Raw genomic sequence first — 21,245 nt, forward strand, 5'->3', positions numbered from 1 at the left:
ACGGGTTTTGGTTTCTCTCGTGCAGTTTTCTTATGCATAGCATTACCTTCATTTTGCTTCCGTGTGTTGCTTGCTTTGTTTTACATAATAATTATTCAATAATTTGATGATTTATCATTTTTTTTACGATTCGCTTTTTGTCCATTTCCATGTTTAAAAGAGTGTCATAATGTTGTTACTTACCCTTTAGTCTTGTTTCATTCACCCTGCTGTGAGAATAACCAGCTTATGTTTGTTCATTTTCTGCTTATACAAACACACTTGTTTCGCTTTTGTGTTCTTTTCCTTTTGAAATCTAAATTTAATCGTTTTGTGTGCTGTCTATATTTGTTTCTCAATTGTGTTTTTCCTCTTCATGTTTTATCACTTTCCAATCCCAACCCCGCTTGACTTTTCGTCTTATTTTTTTCATCGAACAATGATGCATAAAATTGTTACTTAGAAGGGAACAATTACAACGTAGATGTAGATGTATATTTTTCTTTTTTTTTGTAATTGTGATTCACTCTCTCCCCCCCTTTTCTTTTTATTTTGACCGTGTTTTGGTTTGGTTAATGGTTTTACTTGCTTTTCTTGATCAGTTTTTTTTCGTTAAATAAGTATATTTACGTTAAATGGATGAGCACATTCACAAATGCGTACGCTAATTTCTGCTTCTGATTAACTGTTTTTCCTCTCGTCTTTTTTTTGTATCAAGACAACTAATTATTATCTTGCGATTTTGTTTTTTTTTCTTTTTGTTTTTCCAGAAAACGTGTTTTGCTCTTTTCACTCGCTTCGAATGTTTCTGTTTAACTGCTTTAGCTGCACTGCTTTATGCTTTGCATGTACATTCGATTTGGAATTTTGTCAATTTTACATAATTTCGAATTCAGTTTTAGTATTTTTTCCATTGTTGTCACACTAAAGTATGTTTTTTTTGCTTGTATCTTTTTTTTCGTTTATACAGCTGCAATCCATCCTTCCGTTTTTTTGTATACCCTTTACGATGAAGAGTTGTTAGTTTTAGCGATTAAATGGATGTTTGCATACAATTATCAATTTCTTAATTTTTATTATTAAGTTGTCTTCCGCCACTGGTCGTCGGATGACCGGTACGCCACTAAAGAACCTTGCTTTTGGTTTTGTGTGTGTTCCGAGAGAGTTGCTACGCTTGTTTCATGACACGCCCGAATAAGTGAAAGAAAATATCTGCCGTGCCTTGATCTGCCAAAAAAGTACTTGCCCTTTGCTTCTGCTTCTAGCTGTGTGCTTGAGAGATTTTTAAACATTGAAAACAATCGCAGCAGGCCGTTAATCAAAGATGTTTCTTCTGGTTGATGGGGCGCTTGCTGTGATTGCTTTTCCTATCCATTGTCGCAATGTTTGTTTCTTTTTAATCTTTCCTGTCATTGCTCCATTGGCTCGCATCCGTTTGCTTATCTTTTCCAGGTTTTGATTAGCACTTGTTTCCAAAGTGTTTGGTTGAGTTGTTCCTTTTCCTTTGTTGTTCTTTTATTTTTGTGTGCTATCTTAGCCTTTTGTTGTTTGTTTGTTTGTTTTGACTTGAACTTGATATCTTGCATGGTTAATGGTTGTTTTATTGAATTGTTCCATTGCTTTGTTTGGTGTAATAACTAAATCCGTACCATTTTGTTTGCTCGCAACCGAAAGTTAAACCAACGTACAAAATGATTTCATTTCCATCCCACGTGGATGATGAGGAAAAAAACAGAAAAAGATTTGCCCCGAAAAGTCCGTATACTCCTTGTTTGGAATAAATGGAAACTGCTTATTCCTGCTCTACGCTGTTCCAGAAGTTGCTGAATCTGTTTACCATTCACATCCAAAAATACTATTGCCGGAAATGGTTTTGTTTTTATTTCTCTTCTTTTTCTTGCGAAAGTTTTGTTTGTTTTGGAAGTGTATTGTATTGTACTGTGTTATGTGGTTGTGTTTGTTAATATTGCATTTTCGTTTTTTTGTTTCGTATGTTCTTCATTTTCCGTTTATGTTATTCTATTTGTTGTTTCAACTATTGTATAACGATTTATCATTTCTATTTGTGATTGTTTGTTTGTTAGTGTGTGTTTAGTTGCGCGTATGTGTATATGTGTCATTTTACGTCCGTTGTTATGTTTCGTTTCGTTTTGCATGGTTGCTTCTATTCGTTCATTGTATGTTTGGTCATTGGCTTTGTATGATTTGTTTATTGTTGCTTTTGGCATTGTTTCGTTTTTATTTTCGATTCATCAACAATGAATCACTATTGTAATAAAGTTACTTACTCATTTACTATTTCTTCTATGTTTGCTTTTGCTTGTCGTTCGGTTTTTGTCGTGGTTAGGGAGAAGGATTGAAGGGGTGTTGGTTTGTTACTTCTCGGTTTGGTTAATGTTGTAAATATGGACATTCGCCCCACCGCTCGCACGGTGGTCGAGGGTTGGACGAATGCTTTTGAGCTAGCTTTGTGGCGTTTAAATATAAACTCTGGCACTGTGTGATGTGTATGTTGGCAGCACAGGAACATTCCCGACTTCCTTCACTCTACTGCTGCCCTGCGCAAACTGATGCTGCAGCTTTCAAAACCTGTTTCTCAATAATACGGCATTTCGCTTTACAATAAACCTATGTTTAGACAAAATAAAAACAAAAATAGTTTACCCTTTGCTATTGTTGTTTTTTTTTCTTCTTTTTTGTGCTTGTTTTTTCTTCTCTTCTCCTCTATGTTGTTCATGCTGCTGAACAATGTTTGTTTTTGTTTTTTCCTTTTTATTTTTGTGAGTGGATTTCGGTTAAGCACCGATCTCTGGCTGACTGTGGTTTGCTGTTTGTTAGCTCTGTTTGCTTGTGCTTTCTGATATTGATTATGTGATCTATTTTATCCATGGCTCTTTCTTCCTTTCTAGAACCGTTTCTTTCACTTTTCCTACCCGATTGACTTCTTATACATTTCAGTTCCTGTAATATTCGGCACACGCACTATCCTTATAATTGGGCGTGTGCGTGTGTATGTGTGCATGTAGTAATAACTCTCTCTCTCTCTCTTTGTTTTTCTCTCTGTATCTCACACATACTGCACAGACTTTCCTTTCTCGGTCAGCTAATAATAAAATATTTAAAAATTGATCTCTCTTGTTAACAACTCCTATCCGCTAGTAGTAAGTGTGTTTTAAGATGCCGCCATATTTGTGACTCTTTACAAATGTATGTATTTGCTTGGTTATATGCCCATTAGGTTTTTGTTTGTGAGTGTGTGTTTGTTTGTTCTTTTGTTTAATCTCCAACTTACATCCGTTTTGTGGATTGTTTCTGGGTTTGTCGTCTTGTTACAAAAGTCTCTCTCTCTATCTGTGCGGACATTTTGTCACGTTCAGCTAACCCAGCACGCTATTGCATTATAAACTGTGCATTAACTGTCAACAATTAAACTGCTGGTTTTCTGTGGTTGTGTTTGAGTTCGTGTTTCAGTGTGTGTGTGTACTTTCATGCATTCCGCATTGCATGCTGATTGTTGCCATTCGTATCGTTCGAGAGCAAGTTGCTTATTTACAGATGCATTATCTCCATTTTGCCTTCCAATATGGCTGCCATTGATGTAGATGTCTCCTTCAAACTGTCAGTTTAAAAAAACACAAAACAGAAACACGTTTCCATCTAGTTATCACTGAGCTGGAATTTTATGTTGTGACTTTTGTTACTCGAAAAGTATCTCTATCTTTCCACCACTTTATGGAACCACTAGTTCATCTGCGTAATAGACACATATTAATTAATATGACCGTTTCATTAGCTTACTACCGTCTCACGTTTTCTTAGAACCTACAGTTTAATGGGTTAGAAGAGACACACAATTTTTCACAATACGATTTTTGACTTTTCATTTTGTTTATAAATTTATGCTCACGATACGTTGGGTTTAAAAATAATGTTTAAACCAGTTACTGTTCCTTTCTTCCACTAGTTTTTACTTCTTTTTTTAAATATGTCTTTACCCTTTAACTCTTGGAGGTAAAGGTTTTGAAAAGAAATAACCATTCTCACCAAAGAGAATTGACTTGCACAATGATAGTGTTTATTTTTGCGTTTTCTTTCAGAAAAAAAACTCAATCAAACAAAATGATCGAAATACAAAGGAAAAGTGTTCTTCTGTTTCTCTGTGTCAGTAGCTCTGCCAGTTATTGGCAGTTTTGAAATGCTTTCCTAAACCTTAAAAGCACTCTATCTTGCATTTTTCACATCTGTTCCGGTTCCAAAAGTTTCACGATTTTGTTATTATTATTTCATGCTTTTCATCTTCCTTTCTCACCCTTGTTTGTACTTGTGTGTTTTTTAGTAATAGGAAGAAACGGAATTAGTATTGTTTTTTTATACTTTTATAAAGTACACTTTTTATAAAATACATAAAAAATAAAACACATAAAAGTAGAAGCATTAAAATAAATGCAAGACGAAATAATAAGCAAAACAAATAATATTATACTCTCTGCTTTATTACACCACAGCTGTGTTGCTCTTCAATGTTTATAGCTTAAAGGAAACCATACAGCTAGAATTACACTTGACTAAAATTAGAGCTAATCATAATTTTCTACAACTAATGGATAAACGCAATTGAAATAAAAGAAATAACAAGTTCGCGCTACGGTTATGCTTGAAATCAAAATTAATTACTTCCCTAATCATTCTCTGGCCAATGCCTGGCTGCTCGCCGAGGGTCTCTTCTGGATGAGTTTAGTAGAACCATCGAACAAATGTGCTGCAGTGTCGCAGACTACATCGGGCCTGGTAGAAACACTTAAAGAAAAATGCAGTTTGCTTTTTGTTTGTAGAATAATAAGTGCTCCAAGGGATATGAGAAACTTTTGCATAATAAACAAAAGAAGAAATCGAAACAATTAACTGCTGCTTATCGTTAAGGGAGGATTGGGAGATGTTGCGTGTTTTTCGTTTGTTTGTTTTCGTTTATCTCAAAAGGGACTAAATAAGAGATCCTCCCATTGTACATTCTTTATGGCACACTAGTGGCCATACCGCTTCCGAACGCTTTATAGAACCGGATGGATGGATGGAAGGAAACATCCACTGCACGTGAGGTGAGCGTCAGAGTGATTTTGTCTGTGTGTGTGTGTGTGAGTGTTTGTGAGGTTTAGAACCTCTTTAAGTAGCCTAAAATATGTTCAACTCATTTTGATCTAACATTCATTTCTCCTTTCTTTTAGTTCCGAAACATTAATTAAGATCGAAAAATCACGTACATGCACACCGACGATGACGATCAAAAATTTTGACACCATTTTGCCTAAACAATTTAATTTAGATAACACTTAAAACACATTTCGCTTGTTCGCCAGGGGGGCGCTTTCTTACTTTGCTGGGGTAAGCAATAGAAATAGGAAGCAAACATGAAACAAAACTCGTGGAGAATCGTCATTCGAGCGGGAGTATTTTCACCATGTTTTTTTTTGTTTGTTTGTTCATTTTTGTTGTACATCACACATAAATAACTCACACGCCACAAAAAGAGTTGATTTTTCTATTCGATCGTTTTTCGCTGTTACCGTTCATTAGAATAATTTTGATTGCCTAAAGTGTGTGTTTGTGTGTGCGCGTGTGTTTTCTTCCTTCATTTCCATAATTTTAATATACCTAAAGAGATGCCTAAAAACAGAGAGATAAATCATTTCTCGAACCACAGTCAAAAGTTTTAGCTAGTAAGAACAATTTTGTTTTCCTTTCATTTTTTTTTCTTTGCTTTGTTTTGTACAAACCGAAACATTAATTTTGTGAACACTTCTTTTTACGTTTTTGTTTGTTTGTTAGATCGATACTCTTACGCTTTCTTTTCCTCTTCTCCCATGCAATTTTCATTTCCTTTCTTCATCTAGTTTGGTTCTGTCTCTCTTGCAAAATTTTGACTCACTCGTACGCTTGCATTCCGAAACACATTCCTATCCTCATAATTGTATATATATAATTTGTTAAAAACAAAATTTTGTTAAACATTTGACCTAAACAGTTTTTTTTGCTTCTTTTGCTTCTTATTTCTTGCTTTCCATTCCTTCCCCAAATTCCATATTTTTACCCCTTTTTGTGAATAATTCCCCTTTCATCATTATCATTGTGCCTAAAAGTAGTTTTATAGTTTAGTTTTTTCTTGTTTTCTCGTTTGCCTAAAGACGTTTTCATTTTTTTTATCACTTTCTACATTTGTATGTTCATTCTTTGTGTTTTGTTTTTGCTCTTTGTTTTCATCACCTTTTATGTACCATTTCCGAAACGGGTTTTTGTGTTTGTGTGTGTGTGAGTGTGTGCAAAATAAAATGTTTAATTTAGAAATACTTTTCTATTTTCGTTTTCAACTTTTTCCCAACATAATTTCCTCTAGTACGTTAGGATGCTGAAAGGTTTGCCCCGTTTGTGTTGTGCTCACGTGTGTTCTTTGTTTAGTATGTTTCTTTTTTTTATCACAGTTCTTTTGCATTCTTTCCATTTGCGCATTAATGCTTCCATTTATTTCCCTTTCTCTTTTTACTCTGTGCGGATGCAGTAACGTGTTTCATCCGATTTGTTAAGCTGCAGGATGTAAAGCAAAAACATAAAACAAAAGTTAACAAAACCGAAAAAATAAAAGCACAAAAGGTAGCTGCTTTCTCTTAACAGCTAGCTCATAATATGTAGTCGATAAAAAGAAAGCTACAACAAACATAAATAGAAATATAGCCAACAAACACATTAAAATCAATGTTATACGATCAATTTTGCTATCAAACGCCTAAACAATTTCCCTTTGGAAGAACTTTTCACTTAAAGAACAATATCCTTTTCTTTTTGTCTGCTGTTGTTGCAAGCATTTTGCGTGATAAATACAACACGAATGAAGAGTTTGTTCAAAAGATAGAAATACTCCACTTTAAAGATTAAAGAAAAATCTAACGAAAATCATTCCATTTGTAAACGCAACTAAATATACACAAGAGGTATTTTAAACCATAACTTCACCTATAATCAGATCCTGCCGGCTTCCGTTTTTGCTCCCAGCCCTAACACAACCGGACCGAAGGGTCCATTACATTTTGTTTTGCATTTTAAATAATTTTGCATAGCCAAACATTGCACGTACGTCTCCATATTTTTTACACTATGTTTTCTTTTTCTAAAAGAAACAAAATGATCCATTTTGTATGTTTGCATGTTTTGTTTTTGCCTAAAATTCGGTAAATTTGATTCACACGAGACCACAGACGATTTGCATTTTCATTAGTATAAGCTTGCTAGAGCTACCTGCGCTGTCTTACGAAACTAAAGGTAACGCTAGATGGGAGGGCTAGATATCCACTATGCAGAAACAAAGGAAAATGAGAACACAAAACGGAGAATGAAATATTAAAAAGAAAAAAAAAACGATAAAACAAAAAATACTACCCTTAAACGCACTACGACCTACGAATTAAACGTACATTTCAGTGACTTACTTATTACTCATCGCTGTCACGCCTTTACATACTTATGCTTCTCCTGCAGGACACGCGCGAACACTAAATGCGTACACTAACACAATGATGTTCCGCTGCACGATTAGTACATCGTGGTTATCGTTTTGCTTCTTGTTTTCGTGACCATTTGCACAATTTCCCCAATTGGTTTGTGTTGTGTTCTGCTTATCTGTTTTTCTCTTCCATGTTTTTTTTTCATTTTTGTTATCATATATTCTTTCCCCTCATTGCCATTTTAAATTCGAGATTTTTTTTCTTTCCTGCATTTTACTTCTCTTTCAATCTTGCTCTTTTTATATGTGTTTTGTTTTCATTTTTAAAAACCCCGCCACACATACACATATATATATAATCGGTTTTTTTTGTTCTTAAACATTTACGCTGTTATACTGCTTTTATCATATATGCACTTTTGCTTCTTTTAGTACAATTTCATATTTTTCCTTTTTTTTGTTTGAACACTTCTTTACGCTTCTTCGTTCGTTTCATCATTCTCTTCTTCCTCTTTCTTTCTCTTCTCGTTTCAACTTTCACGGTGCACGGTGTTTTCTTTGGTTATCAATGGAAAAGCATGGCACACGTTCCAGTTTTCATTTTCATTTCTTTTTTGTCACCTTTCATCTTTTTCGCAATTTTGTTTTCTTCGATGGCACAACATACATGTTTAAAAATGCTTCATCGTTTGATCTGCAATCTGCACTTGCGTTTCTGCGTTTCTGTTTATTTTGTTTGTGTGTGTGTGTTTGATTTAATTCTTTTAATAACCATCTGTACGCTGCTTTCGGGAAGCTTTTGTATGTTAAAAAAAAGGAATAAAAAACCCAATCGTATACAAAACCAATAATACCGTACGCTGTTTTCTTCGGTATACAGTCGTAACAGAAAAAGCATAACAACAAAACGAAAGGGAGTATAAAACACGCCAGGATGTCTGCTTCACCTGCGATATTACTTGTTTAACAAACCACCACCAACCAACCACACGCGCACGCACGCATACAACGATTTGTATTTCAACTGCTTCTGCCACCTGCGACATATCTGCGACTTAACTCTACTACTAGCTCTTACTATTGGTTTTGTTTGATTGTTCTGTTCTATTGTGAAAAACAGAAAACGTGTTGAACTTGGGCTACAAGGCACTTGACCGGCGGCTGATGGTCAGGTCCCAACGGAAGTACGTGAAAGTGAAAATCTAAAACAAAAAATCGGACAAACTCAGAAGCCTCCCCACACTCCCGGCAGTCCCTTCCATAAGGGTTGATTGAACCGGAAGGGCAAATGAGAGGGGGGGGGGGAAGCTTTTGTAGTTTTATGCTTAGTTATATTGCCCGGTTCTATTGTGTTGCTGTCTTATACTGTAGTGATCCTGATCATTGTTACTATTGTTGGCTTTGTCTATTATTCTGCTTCTGTCCTTTAACTCTCCCGTTTTCCCTTTATCTCACTTGTCTGCCTCACTCTCGCTCTTTCTCTCTCTCTATTATTGTATATATTGTAGGTACTAAATAACAACTGTATATTGTTCTATCGTGTCTGGTAGAAAAGCAACCTCTCCTGATATTATAGCAGGAGGTTTACCTTTCTTTTAGTTTAACTATTGCCACCAATAAGTGTTGGTTGCTTGCGCTTGTTCCGCCATCCCCGGAAGGGGGAAACGGTTGTTCTTCGGTGAAATGCCACTACCCCCAGAAAAAGGGAGGTTTAGAGGGTTGGCGAAGGCGGGGGGGGGGGGGGAGGAAAGGAGGTAGTGGCCGGTGAGGATGAGGATTTGAACAATTGTGTATAAAAAAGTACATCGTTCCTGTTGCTTTGTATGGTGTAACTATATCCTGTCTCTGTATAATAACTTAATTGCACTACCTGTTCATCTTCGGATTTATGCTATTGGTTTTTTTATGTTTGTTTTGTTTGCTGTTCGTTATTAACTACGTGAGCGTGAGCTCCCAAAAAAAGCTCCCACGTTCACGTCCAGAATTAATGTCTAATAGCTGCCGCCTAGTGCAGCTAGTTCCCCTCTAGTAATCTCTCTCGTCTTGGTGACGTGACCAGGAGTAGCAGCCAGTAGCCATGTCTATTGTATTGTGGTGGTTGTGTTGTAAAAAACGCGCCTTCTTTGAATCAGAAAAATAGCACCATCTGTTGTATAGGTTGTAATATTGTAAGCTATTGCACTATCCGGTTCGGTAAGGGAAAAAACTGGTAAACGGAACGGTTTTGACTATTTAGACACTATTACCCTATTGCGTTACTATTAAAAGAGTGCGCGCCTTGGTTTTCTGTGCGTGTGTGAAAGGTTTGTGTGTGTGTTGTGGTTTGTGGCTGTGGGCAATTATATCTAAGATTTGCCTTACGTCTTACCGACAGAGGTATATGTATGCATTGCTCGTGTCCCTTTTTCTGCTGCTTTAGAGCTATTAGAGATGTTGGAAGAATGCGTCAGAAAGGAAAATAAACTGTACCGCGTATCTTCCCGCATTGGCAAGTGAAGCAGTCCCGTTGAGTGTAATTATGAACTGAATGACTTCGTAAAACACAAGCGACATCTGCTGTAAAATGAATTATGTAAAAACAGAAACCTATAGCGATTCGTAAGTGGTCTACGACACGCTTACTGCCTTCCGCGCGATTAGGCCCAATTGTCCAACTTGTCAGTCGTATATCATTTGTCCTTCCTATACCTTTTTGCCGTATGGTAACCAATAGTTGTGGAGAGCATTACTGTTACTTTCCCCTTTTTCCCACTCTTCCCATCGGAAGATACGTCTGCACCATTCATCTTCAGTTCCGTCATTTAATGCGCCATGTGCGCCACGATCCGATCCACAGGTTTGTGCTTCCTTGCGCCATTTTCAAATGCCGTCCGTTCGCTTCCCATTTTCCCCATTCAGTCTTTGGTTTCGATTACGATCTTGCACACACTCTTGTCCGTCTCTCTTTTCTCCCCATTTATCATTCTACTCCATTTTCTTCAGCTCCGTTTGAGTTCGCGTTGGACCGCTTCTACCTACGTTAGGTCCTCTACTTCCATGGTCTGTGTTCGGTGCAGAAACCATATCGAGACTTGGCCTTAATGTCCGTTAGCCATCGATTCTAGCGGGTGATGCAATGGCGGTGGTGCTGCTGGTGGTGGTGGTGGCTGCTGCTGCTGCTGTTGCTGCGGTTGATGCAGGTGAACCAAATGCTGTGGATCGCTCGGATATCACTGTGCCACGACGGCCTGCGGTATTGGGGCGGCCACAATCGCGGCCGCTACGGCTGCGGCGGCAGCGGCCGATACCGGTGGCGGTACAGACACCGGTGGGCCACCACCGTTCGGGCCGGTTCCATGGGGCGGTGGCGGAGGTGCATTGCCCGGTCCACCCCCACTCGGCTGCTGGTTCTGGGGTGGACCACCGACGTTCGGGGTGACCGAGGCGGCGGCTGCGGCGGCAGCAGCTGCAGCAGCGGCCGCCGCTGCCTGTCCGTTAGCGTTCGCCGCCGCAACGGCCGCTGCACCCGCCACGAACGATTGATTAAAGGGCGGACCGTAACACTGTGGGAAGTACAGCTCGTGTTTCACCGGTGTTGCCATACGCTGGATCAGCTGATTCTGCTTATCCATCAAAAACGAAGGCGATACCTTCTGCTCGATAATGCCATTGTTGTTGTTGTTATTGTTGTTATTATTATTATTGTTGTTGTTGTTGTTGTTGTTATTGTTGGCGCCACTGTTGTTGCCACTGGCGTTGTTTCCGTTCGCCGCCGTACCCGCGTTCCTTGCAGCGTCGCTGTTGTCGTTATTGTTGTTGTTGTTACTGTTGCTTGTATTGTTGTTGTTGTTGTTATTATTGTTGTTATTGTTGTTTAGAGCAGCCATGGACGCCAGCTTGCGCGATTTGGACGAGTGCGGGTTCATGTGGTTATCGATATGTTTCTTAACCTCCTGTTCGGTGCCGAAGCGTCGCCTACAGTTAGGCATCGGACAGCAGAATGGTCGGTCGCCCTGTAAAAATGTGAAGCAGAAAATCAAACCATCGATTAATCTGTTGTCGTACAAGTAACATGAATGCTACTTAAAGCGGAAACTGTTGAGAATAGCTTAATAAAACGCCTAAAGTTATGTTGTTGGCGAATTGAAGTCTTGTGAATGATTGGTATCATGGAATCATCTACCCCATAAACAAAAAGAGAGTTTAATGGCCATCTACTTCAAATCATTCCAGATCCTGGCATTCTGCCTTTCAGCAAAAATCTGAGGAATCCTCCCCAAGGATTTCTCGCAACATGGTCAAAGCTTGGATAATATTAAAGTTCTCTAGTACACATATATACTGTGTACGTGATGTCAGAGAAGGCATGGTAGATAACTAAGTAACTCTGTGATAAGCTGAAATCTAAATTTTACAACTACCTGGTGCGTTCGGGTGTGCTGATCAAGGATAGCTTTCTGCCGGAAGTCTTTGCCACATTGTCCGCACCGATACGGTTTCTCGCCGGTATGTATACGAATGTGCTGTTTTGAGGGACGCAATAGAAAGGAAATAATTATTGTAAAGCTCAAGGTTTTCTTCCAATTGGCGCAACTACTGCATTACCTGATTTAGGATCGTGCGCTGCCGGAAGAACCGTGGACAGTACATACACCCGAACGGTTTCTCGTTCGTGTGGATGCGCAGATGCTGCGTCAGGTGTGACTGCTGCCGGAACCGCTTGCCACACTCCGGACACGGGTAGGGCCGTGACTCGATGTGTATGCAACCGTGCTGCAGCAGCGTACTCTTCTGCTTGAACTCCTTCTGACAGATCGGGCAGCGCACGTACAGGGGCATTCCAGCCGAACGGCCATGCTGGATCACGTCCGGCAGTATCGCTTTGCCACCGGTGGCTTTGTTGAGATACTGCAGATTGTTGCCGAAGATCGAATGGTTCACACCCTTGCCGTCCTTGAAGTAGGCTGGATAGTTGTCCGGTGAGAAGCAGCCGCGCGATTCACCGCCACCCTGGGACGCTTCGTCACCGAACGTTTGTTCGTCCTTCGGTTGGGCGTTCTCCAATTCCGGCGGGTACGGTACATCCTGAGGCCAGAGTGTTGCGTGCGGACCATTCTTGAAGATCAAATGCGGAGAAACATCTGTGGAGCAGACGAAAGCAACAAACAGCACCGTGAAAGATCTACCAGTTCCAGGGAGCGCGTTACGGGAAGCGCTCAATTCTTTAGCTTACTCTAACAGGAAAGAGGACATAGTACGAGCAATGGGATGTGCAACGTGTGCCAAAGGTATGTATATACAAGAAAAAGATCCAACCAATAGGTAATGGAATTGTTGTGACGTAGAACAGGAATTTAGTTTTTGAACAGTATCCAACCAAAGGCAAATCGTTCCGTCGTGAGCAAATGTTACGCGAACAACCCACGCTAGAGGGAAGCTTTATACCTCAGGAACTCATATAAACTTAAAGCTTCCCTCTCACACGCGGTTTACAACATGCATGAGGGAGGAAAAGGTTGATGAAAACAGAACAGTACAAAACACCGATAAAGCCACAATAGGAAAAGTATGTGCAGGAAAGCGGGGATAGGGTTATCTGAGCCAGACATTTCGAGTTCTCTGGCGTGAAGCGCATCCCCCGACATTTTCTTTCACCGCGCCATATTGCCAAATCCTTTCGTCGCAGTGGAACTGTGTCGCTGGATGTGCTTCGCACCAGAAAGCTGTCGCTGCCTTTAGCTGTTGGGAAGTGAGATGGCCGCCCACCGAGGCGAGGATTTCAAAGACGTCCAAAATGCCATAAACAGGTATGCAAGGTAATGGATGAAGATGGTGCAGAAGGGGCAGGTGAGCGTGAGAGAGGGATGGAAACGGATCACCGAAACCGGGATGCTGCAGGAAGTGTTGGGTCACGAGCGAAAGAGCTAGATCAGAGATCTGAAACGAGCGCACTCCGGTCAGTAACTCCAGTAACTCCGGTAACTGAGTTACTCCGGTAATTCAAAAGAGCTACTTGACCCAACACTAATTGCATATGGTGCAGGTGGGAATAAGTGTTGGTGCACGATCGTGTACAACTGTCTGTTTCTGTATGTGTGTTTATATGTGTGTAAGTGTGTGTGTGTGTGTGCAGAAGGAAGAAGAAAGCGTATGCAAATATTAAAATTAACTAAGTAATATATAAATCGTCACAAAAATCGATCGCTCGCCTTGATGGGTGCGCACATGTTGGTTCAATATGGCCTTTTGTCGAAATTTTTTGCCGCATTCCGGATACGGGCATCCGAACGGCTTATCACCTGAGTGAATGCGGATGTGCTGGTTCAGGATGGCCCGCTGCCGAAAGCTGCGCGGACAGTACGCACAGCTGAACGGTTTTTCGTTCGCGTGTATCCGCAGATGCTGCGTCAGGTGGGACTGCTGCCGGAAGCGTTTCCCACACTCCGGGCAGCCGTACGGGCGTGAATCGGTGTGGATGCGTTCGTGCTGCAACAGTGTACTCTTCTGCTTGAAGTCTTTCCCGCACGTCAAACACTTGAACAGCCGCAGGTCGGAGTTTTTCGACTTGGAGTGACCGGTGCCGGTGCCGGTGCCGGTATTACCGGTGTTGCCACCATTCGGACCCGGTGCGACACCGTTCGTTGGTGAGTGGTGCAGTTGCTGACCGTTGGCGGCACCGCCCGGTGCACCGCCGGGAGCGGTTGCACCGGCCCCACCACCACCACCACCTCCACCACCGTGGAGGAGATCGGGCATGCCGTACTGTTCCAGGGCGCCCGTTTGATCGAGCCCGGTCGGCATACCCACCGGCAGGACGCCAGTTTTGTTGAGATAGTGATGGAGCGGTGCAAAGCCCGGCGGTGGCAACATGGCCCCCTGCGGTCCGGCGTGATGCCGCTGTGCGTAGTAGTTCAGCTCGGCCTGGGAAGCCTCGTTCCCGAAGCACCCGGGCGGTCCTGGAGGTCCTCCACCGCCACCACCTCCACCACCGTTACCTCCACCGGCGGTACCGGGGGCCGATTGGTTGCCCTGCTGGTTTGGGTCGTTCGGGTGGTTCCCGGACGAGTTGTTGCCACCTTGCTGCTGCTGGACCAACTGTTGCTGTCCGTTCGGCTGCTGCTGCTGCTGGTGCTGAACGGCTTGTTGCATGCTTTGTACCTAGGTGGAAGAAGACACGAAATGCACAGACAAAAAAAAAGAAAAGGAACACCATTAGCTATCGGCCAGATCGCGCAGCGGAGTACTACCATTCACATTCCGAGGATGTAATGTACCTTGATCAAATCTTCTTCAATGTCTGGACCGTTATTCGCAGGATACGGACTAGTGGCCGGGCTGTGTAGATGACCATTCGCTTGTTCACCCGGTTGCTGTGGCCTATTGTCCTGATTCGGCGGACTATGATTGGCGGAAGTTTGCTGATGATGTTGCTGCTGCTGCTGCTGCTGTTGCTGCTGATGGTGCTGAGCGGCGGCAGCGGCTGCTGCAGCGACCAGCTGTTGCTGTGTTGCCGCACCGTTCATGTGTGCCTGCAGATGGTTCTGAGCGTTCTGCTGATAGATGGCCGGACCTTCGGCATTGCCCCACTGGACGGCAGCAGCTGCAGCGGCCCCACGCTCGGCCGCTTCCTGCGAATCCTTGTACAGCACGTACGGGGTCGTGTCCTGCGAGATGCAGTACATTATCTGCCGTGGCACCTTCAGGCCCGCCGCTAGACAGGCGGCAAATGAGGCAGAAAAATTGATCGCCATCTTGAAGCTTTTCGCAGCGGAATTTTGAATTCGTTAACAAACGCTTTTTGAGCGCGCGTTCAAGTCCAATCGTGGAGTCTGCCGCTCGGTGTTGTCTGAGCGGCTTTTTACAGCTTTTCTTGTACAGATCCCAATCAAAAGATCACCTGATCACCCTTCGTTTATCTCGTGCAAAATCTGTGTGGCACTCGCCGTGACGCAAAGTTCGTAAAAAAGGCTTCCAGTAAACCGGGGAAGCAAGCCGCTAGGTCTTTGTTCAGTGAGCCATCCTGTTGAATAACGGTTCCAGCCTGGTATCTTGGGATACTATTTCTTTTCTATTACTGTTTACTGTTCTCGAACGATCGTGAACGATCGAGCTGAGTGTGTCTGTAAAGGAGGCAACGAAAGAAAAACAAAATGATTGTGTGTCCGTTTTTGCTCTTTTTTCCTATTTGCACTTTGATAATGGAATCGAAATAAAAAGAAAACATAAGTTTGAAACATACTTATTAATACTGTGAAGAAACAAAACAAAAAAGCAAAAATCATAAACCAGATATGCTTAAACGAACTCGCAGGTGATTAACTTCAAGAATATGTAAAACACACAACAAGTAGAACACGCAGAGGAAAATTAAGACAAAGCACAACACAACTAAACCGTGCAACGTAAACGCCACTACTGTTCAAATGGTTTCCCAATAGTTAGTGCGACTTTTCTCCGACTGTGGTACCGTCCTGTTTACAAATGGACAACTTAACAAAAAAAAAGAAAACACCCCAACAGTAACACCCATGAATGGAAAAGAGGTTTTGTCCTCTTCCCCCTTCCACCCGTCCAGTCCCCTACAAACTCCAAGCTTGATTCCGTGGCACGGGTTTTCTTCGAATCCGGGTGGTACGTTTTTATGCACTTGATGCACCCTTACCGATCGCGCATAGAAAAAAGGTGCTGCGGGCCAGGCCTGGGTGTTGGGTTATGTTGCGAAACCGTTCAACACTAATATTTTGCGTGCACTGCATTAAGTGCATTAAAAGGGGGACACCGAAGACGCACAGCACAATGAGACGCCTAATAAACCGCTGACCCTGTGTCGGGGAGATTTTTTTTCCACCGCCCGATGGCTGGCTTTTCTTTTTTTTCTTTTTTAAAGATAAATATGAAGGAAAAAAGGCAACGCCAAGCCTAGATTCATTAAACCGGTTGTGTAAAGAAGGACGTGCCGGACAATATATGATGGTGAGCAAATTTTTGATACCAACATTCACGTCATTTTGTGCTATTTTATTGTATTTTTTCATCAACTGGTGTTTTTTTTTCTTCAGAGGTTTCTTACTTACGACAGCCATTACCGTTAAGTTTGATTTTTGGTGGGAAATTGTTTCCACCACCTTGGGTAGACGGTAGCGTTAAAAAAATATTATCAGAAATTTTGTACTTTTATAGTTTTTATTGGATTTTGTTTACTCTTAAAAAAACGCAACTCCCAAAGCGAAGCGCGTTTCTGTTCCTTTGTGGAAGTGTGACATAAAGAAGGGAACAAAAAAAGCATAAAGTTTTTACCATACAATTGGAAAACTGCAAGGCGAAGAAATTTAGTCGTGCCTATTGCACAAACTGCACTCATTTTGCTTTTCTTCTTTCTACGCGCTGAGGACACCCTTCGTTTCCCCCCTTCAAAAACGCCCAACATCAAGTGCAGTTTCGCAAGTGAACAACATTTTTTTTTATTTGTGTATTTGCTCTTTCTACACGTTTCCGGTTGAAGAAGAAGAGAGATGTTTTACTTTTTAACCACCATATGCTGCTTTTTTCCTTCTCTTTGCACGGGTTCCGATGTGCGGCAAACAAAAATATAATGCACTAACTGCAGCTGCAATAACAATAACACTAGGGCGTCACTAGGGACGAATTTTCAAGGCGCTCTCGCGCGAAAATGGGTTCGCTACTTTTAGTTTTTTTTTCTTTTGCTTTGATACCCGTTCCCTCCATTTTGCATGGTTTGAATGGTTTGGCATGAACTGGTTGGATGGCCTCTGGGCGTTGTGGAGTCGAATTTGGCACAATGTTAGAGAGTGTTTTAAAAAAGGAAGTATCTGGTTTATGGTGTGTACCGGCAGAGTAAGCAACCCGTACCGGGTGGGAACGCTTTGTGCAGTACGCTGGAGACAAGCTGGCGGTGTTATTTTAAGTAAAAAATATAAACGCTTCCATTTAAGTACTTCTAAAATGAGCTGACAGTTTTTGAAGGACCTTATCAAGCTGTCACACTGTCTATGGTTTATAACAATCAAGGACTCTGATTACATTCCGTGTACGAAGTCGAAATCTTGCGATCCCCAAAACGATCTTTCATAGAGTTATATACAAACTATTCCTTTTTTATTATTATACCCATTTGACAAGATCCAAAACTCAAGAAATTTTTTTGCTTTTTTGCAAAAAAGGAGACAAAAATTAAAGGAAAACTATTCTATCTATAATAATTAGCAAAGAAATGGTCCATTAGGTCCATTTATGGAAATGAGGAAAGCTATAAAAATTTACACAGTAATAACAAGAATAACTATATTCCTCATTAGGGGGACGCCAACTATTTGATGATAAGCATTTTCATACCTCACCCCACCTGGCCGCTCACAGAATTTTAGCTTGCACGTGCGCAATCGCTTGAATATACACCAGAAAGTGTGTGTGTGTGCGCTGTTCTGACGTTTGGAATGGATTTAAAATTTCATTTCCACGGTTATCGGCTGCTTGGGTGTGTGTGCTTTTTTTACACCTTTTTCCAGATTTTTTTTTATCGTACATTCATTTTGAACGCCAAAACCTTCACGTAGCCAATGGAGGGATTTTTCCGACAGCGAAAAAAAAACCTCGCGAGAACGAACGGCGCCATGGATATACTTTTCGGATGCTGGAACGATGGGTTCCGGCAGAAGAAGAAAAAAATTGAACTCTGATGTGCAATTTTTCGATAAAATAAATGTTCACCCTTTTGCGAACGGGGCAATCAGGGAGAGAGAGAGAGAAAAAAAACTGTTACCAATTCAACTGCATCGAAATGTGGCCTGCGGACGGTATCAAACGGCAGTGAGCGTGGTCGTGGCGCGAAATCAGAAATCCATATGCACCACGACGCATGTGCAACTCAAATATTTATTGTTTACATTCACCGTCCGAACCGAATGGGACACATATAAATGTACGTTTGTGCGTGGAAAAAAAAGGTAAAAGGCAACGGTAAAGATTCATAAAACAATAGACTTTTCCGATGCATAGCGGTGAGGTGAAGTGGTGAAAACAGCACATGCAAAAAAAAGGCACAAAACAAGAAGGATAATCAGAGTGATAATAAAAACAGACGAATGCATAATAAAACAAGCTGCCCGAGTTGTTTTATTTCGCTTTTTCCTCTCGGGCTTTTCCTCATTCGCTGGGCCCTGGGTTTTGTTTGTGCATTTTTGCGACAATAGCGAACAGAGTCCTTTCTCTGTGTGTTGTTAATTATCGAATGCTTTCCATTGTTGTGCGCTGGGCGAGAAGTGGACGCGTGTCGTACGAGCGGCCGGTGCGGCAAATGATGGAAAACAATGCCCCTGGACGGTCCATCCCGTTTGTGTGGGAAAACGAAATTCGGGAATAAAAATGCAAGCCCATTGAAATAAATATTAAATGTGCCGTCCTGTCAACAGGAGACGGTTTCCAAAGAAAAAAAATGCAAGTCTCCCTATCCAAAACCCGAGTTTGATGTGTTGAGATTGAGCTTGTCCATCTCGGGAGTCCGTGCGAATACGGCCGACAGCTTCCAAATGATGAGTGACATTCGAAGTGTCGGGAAACGATATTGAGCGATAGCGAAGAGTTTGGAAATGTTTGCAGTTTCCTTTTGTTAATGGCAATTCTTTATAAAAAACGTTTTTAAACAAGGTTCGAATATCTTTATGGTTAAAAATTGTATATCTCTTTATGATTGCATACTTTCAGGCGATTTGGCAATTTTATTAATATTTGAATTAAAATCGCCCAAACTCGTACCTTGACCATTTAATGGAGCATTTTAGAGAGGTAGGAGAAAACAATTTTAAGACCTATTTGCCAAAAACGACTTGGTGAACAGTCCTAACAAAAGATGCTATAAAACTACTATCTGAAAGTAAAACTAAAATTTCAACAAGTACAGTAACAGTACTTCATCAATCAATCAATTAAATATTCCTACAAAATTCCAATTATCAAGTCATTTCTTTTATGTTTTTCAACTACTACTTTATAAAACGCAACACATTTAATTAGTGTTAAAATGCAAATTTCCAGTAAAACTCTTTGTCTACGGTGCGCTAATGAATCGTCCCAACGTCCCAACAACATATCCATGTACGATTGCAATTTCATTTGGGTGCAATTAAAACTATTTTTTGTTCAATCAACTGGTGCCATTGTAAAGGAAAAAAAACGAAAAGATCTATTGGAATGACACACAATGGAGCCCTTTTTTGCTGGACCCTTTTTCAGGGCCAAACATCGTTAACGAAACGCTCGCACACCGATGCAAAAGCACCCCCGGAGGGAAATGAAGAAAGTAGGGAAAATTGCACCCAAAAGGTGACAACAGAATTATTCTTCCTGGAAGCAAAAAAAAACCCATTTAAAGCTCCTGTAGGCGATTCTGTTGGGTACCAACGAACAGCATGCATACACACATATACAGTGCCACAGGAGCAAAAGGGAAATAAACGTGCGCTAGGCTGTAATTATTCATTTGGTACAATAATTAAAAATGTTAACAATCGAAGAAGCGCTGCAGTCAGACGGAAAATAAATACATTTTGCTGTTTTGGGTTGAAGTTCTCTCTTTCTCTCTGTTGCTTCCCGGTGCTTCGGTTCCTCTACTCAACTGTTTGACCTGTGTACGATCACCAACCCCATGAGTATGGCCGTTGATGGATGAAATGCTTGCGCAAAATAAAATAAAATATAAAACGAAACGTAACGAACGAGCCCAATCGAAGCGCGTCATGTGGAAAATAAAAATTTGACGCCCAAAAACCCAAAACTGGCCAAACATGCGAAAGCTGCTGGTGGGTGGAAAGCGGGCAGCTATAAAAAAAATACATAAATGAAAGGACGATAGGGTTAAGAAAAAAGGAAATGACGTGAAAATCCAATTTGTACACCACATCACTCCTCCACAACTGGCCACCTTTCCCTCCCCAACTGCCTCCCTTCAACACCCCTAATAGGGTCAGGGGGAAAAATCCACCCACCCAACGCTAAAGGCTTCTGTGATCGTGCATTTGAACCACCACGACGGGAACTTGGTGCAGTATATTCGGACAGTTTTTATTATAAAATTTTCCGAGGATGCAATTGCACATCCATTTTCCTTTACTAAATGAAATCAAGGGCCGGTAGCACGGAACGGTTAAAGTTTGGCGCAAAAAAAGGCCCCAGTCCAGACACCCGACCAGCTAGGGAGAAAATAGCATCGAGCGTAATTAAAATTCAATAACTACGAAATTCGAGTGCTGCAGTGCCTGCATACGGTGCATGTGCATAGGATGTGCGTTTGGCACAAAAGGAAATGCAATTGCATCGCGTCAGCATGCTGTCGAATGGGGTGCACGGTTGGCTTCCATTTTGGGCAATATAATAACCTTTCGGTAAAGGCAAAACAGACATACGAAAAATTTGCTTTCGTCTCACCAAATACAAGAAAACAAACATAATTTGTGCTGCAAAATTTAAAAGTCTTCGTGAGAAAGCTCCAAAAAAAAAGAACGAGTAAAAGGTTACTTCAACATAAGCCGATCGATCCTGAACGATTTTTGTACGCAAAATCACTGATCAATCTCGGGAACGTTCTCACACTTGGATTGCAAATTTTGTTAACATAAGTGCAATAAATTTCGAGTTTTTTTCTCTTCCCTTCCTCCTCGTGCATGCATAATTGTAATGAGAATAAGTGACGCATTGTTCAGTGTCCTGTGCGTTCAAGCATTGCGCGAAATTAATGAATCTCGCTTGCGCTTGCCTGTGTCAGCCAACATGCGTGATTAATTGT

At 41.2% G+C, this 21,245-nt stretch overlaps 1 protein-coding gene across 12 annotated transcripts in view; it reads right to left on the reverse strand.

The window, feature by feature from the left end:
- Positions 1-507: 507 nt before the first annotated feature.
- Positions 508-21,245, reverse strand: part of LOC125768049 (zinc finger protein 497) — a 44,389-nt gene continuing 23,651 nt past the window's right edge. For 9 of the 12 annotated variants that reach the window (XM_049435183.1, XM_049435187.1, XM_049435180.1 and 6 more), the window contains exons 4-8: positions 14,722-15,567; positions 13,657-14,605; positions 12,053-12,588; positions 11,866-11,970; positions 508-11,460 (exon numbers count right to left, since the gene is read on the reverse strand). In XM_049435183.1, the coding sequence (XP_049291140.1) occupies positions 10,678-11,460; positions 11,866-11,970; positions 12,053-12,588; positions 13,657-14,605; positions 14,722-15,198 (2,850 nt within the window). In that variant the 5' untranslated portion in view covers positions 15,199-15,567 and the 3' untranslated portion in view covers positions 508-10,677. The remainder of the gene's footprint in view (positions 11,461-11,865; positions 11,971-12,052; positions 12,589-13,656; positions 14,606-14,721; positions 15,568-21,245) is intronic. The other 3 variants (XM_049435189.1, XM_049435188.1, XM_049435190.1) reach the window with 3 other exon arrangements.

The sequence above is a fragment of the Anopheles funestus genome, chromosome 3RL (genome assembly GCF_943734845.2).
Source record: "Anopheles funestus chromosome 3RL, idAnoFuneDA-416_04, whole genome shotgun sequence".
Taxonomy (NCBI): Eukaryota; Metazoa; Arthropoda; class Insecta; order Diptera; family Culicidae; genus Anopheles; species Anopheles funestus.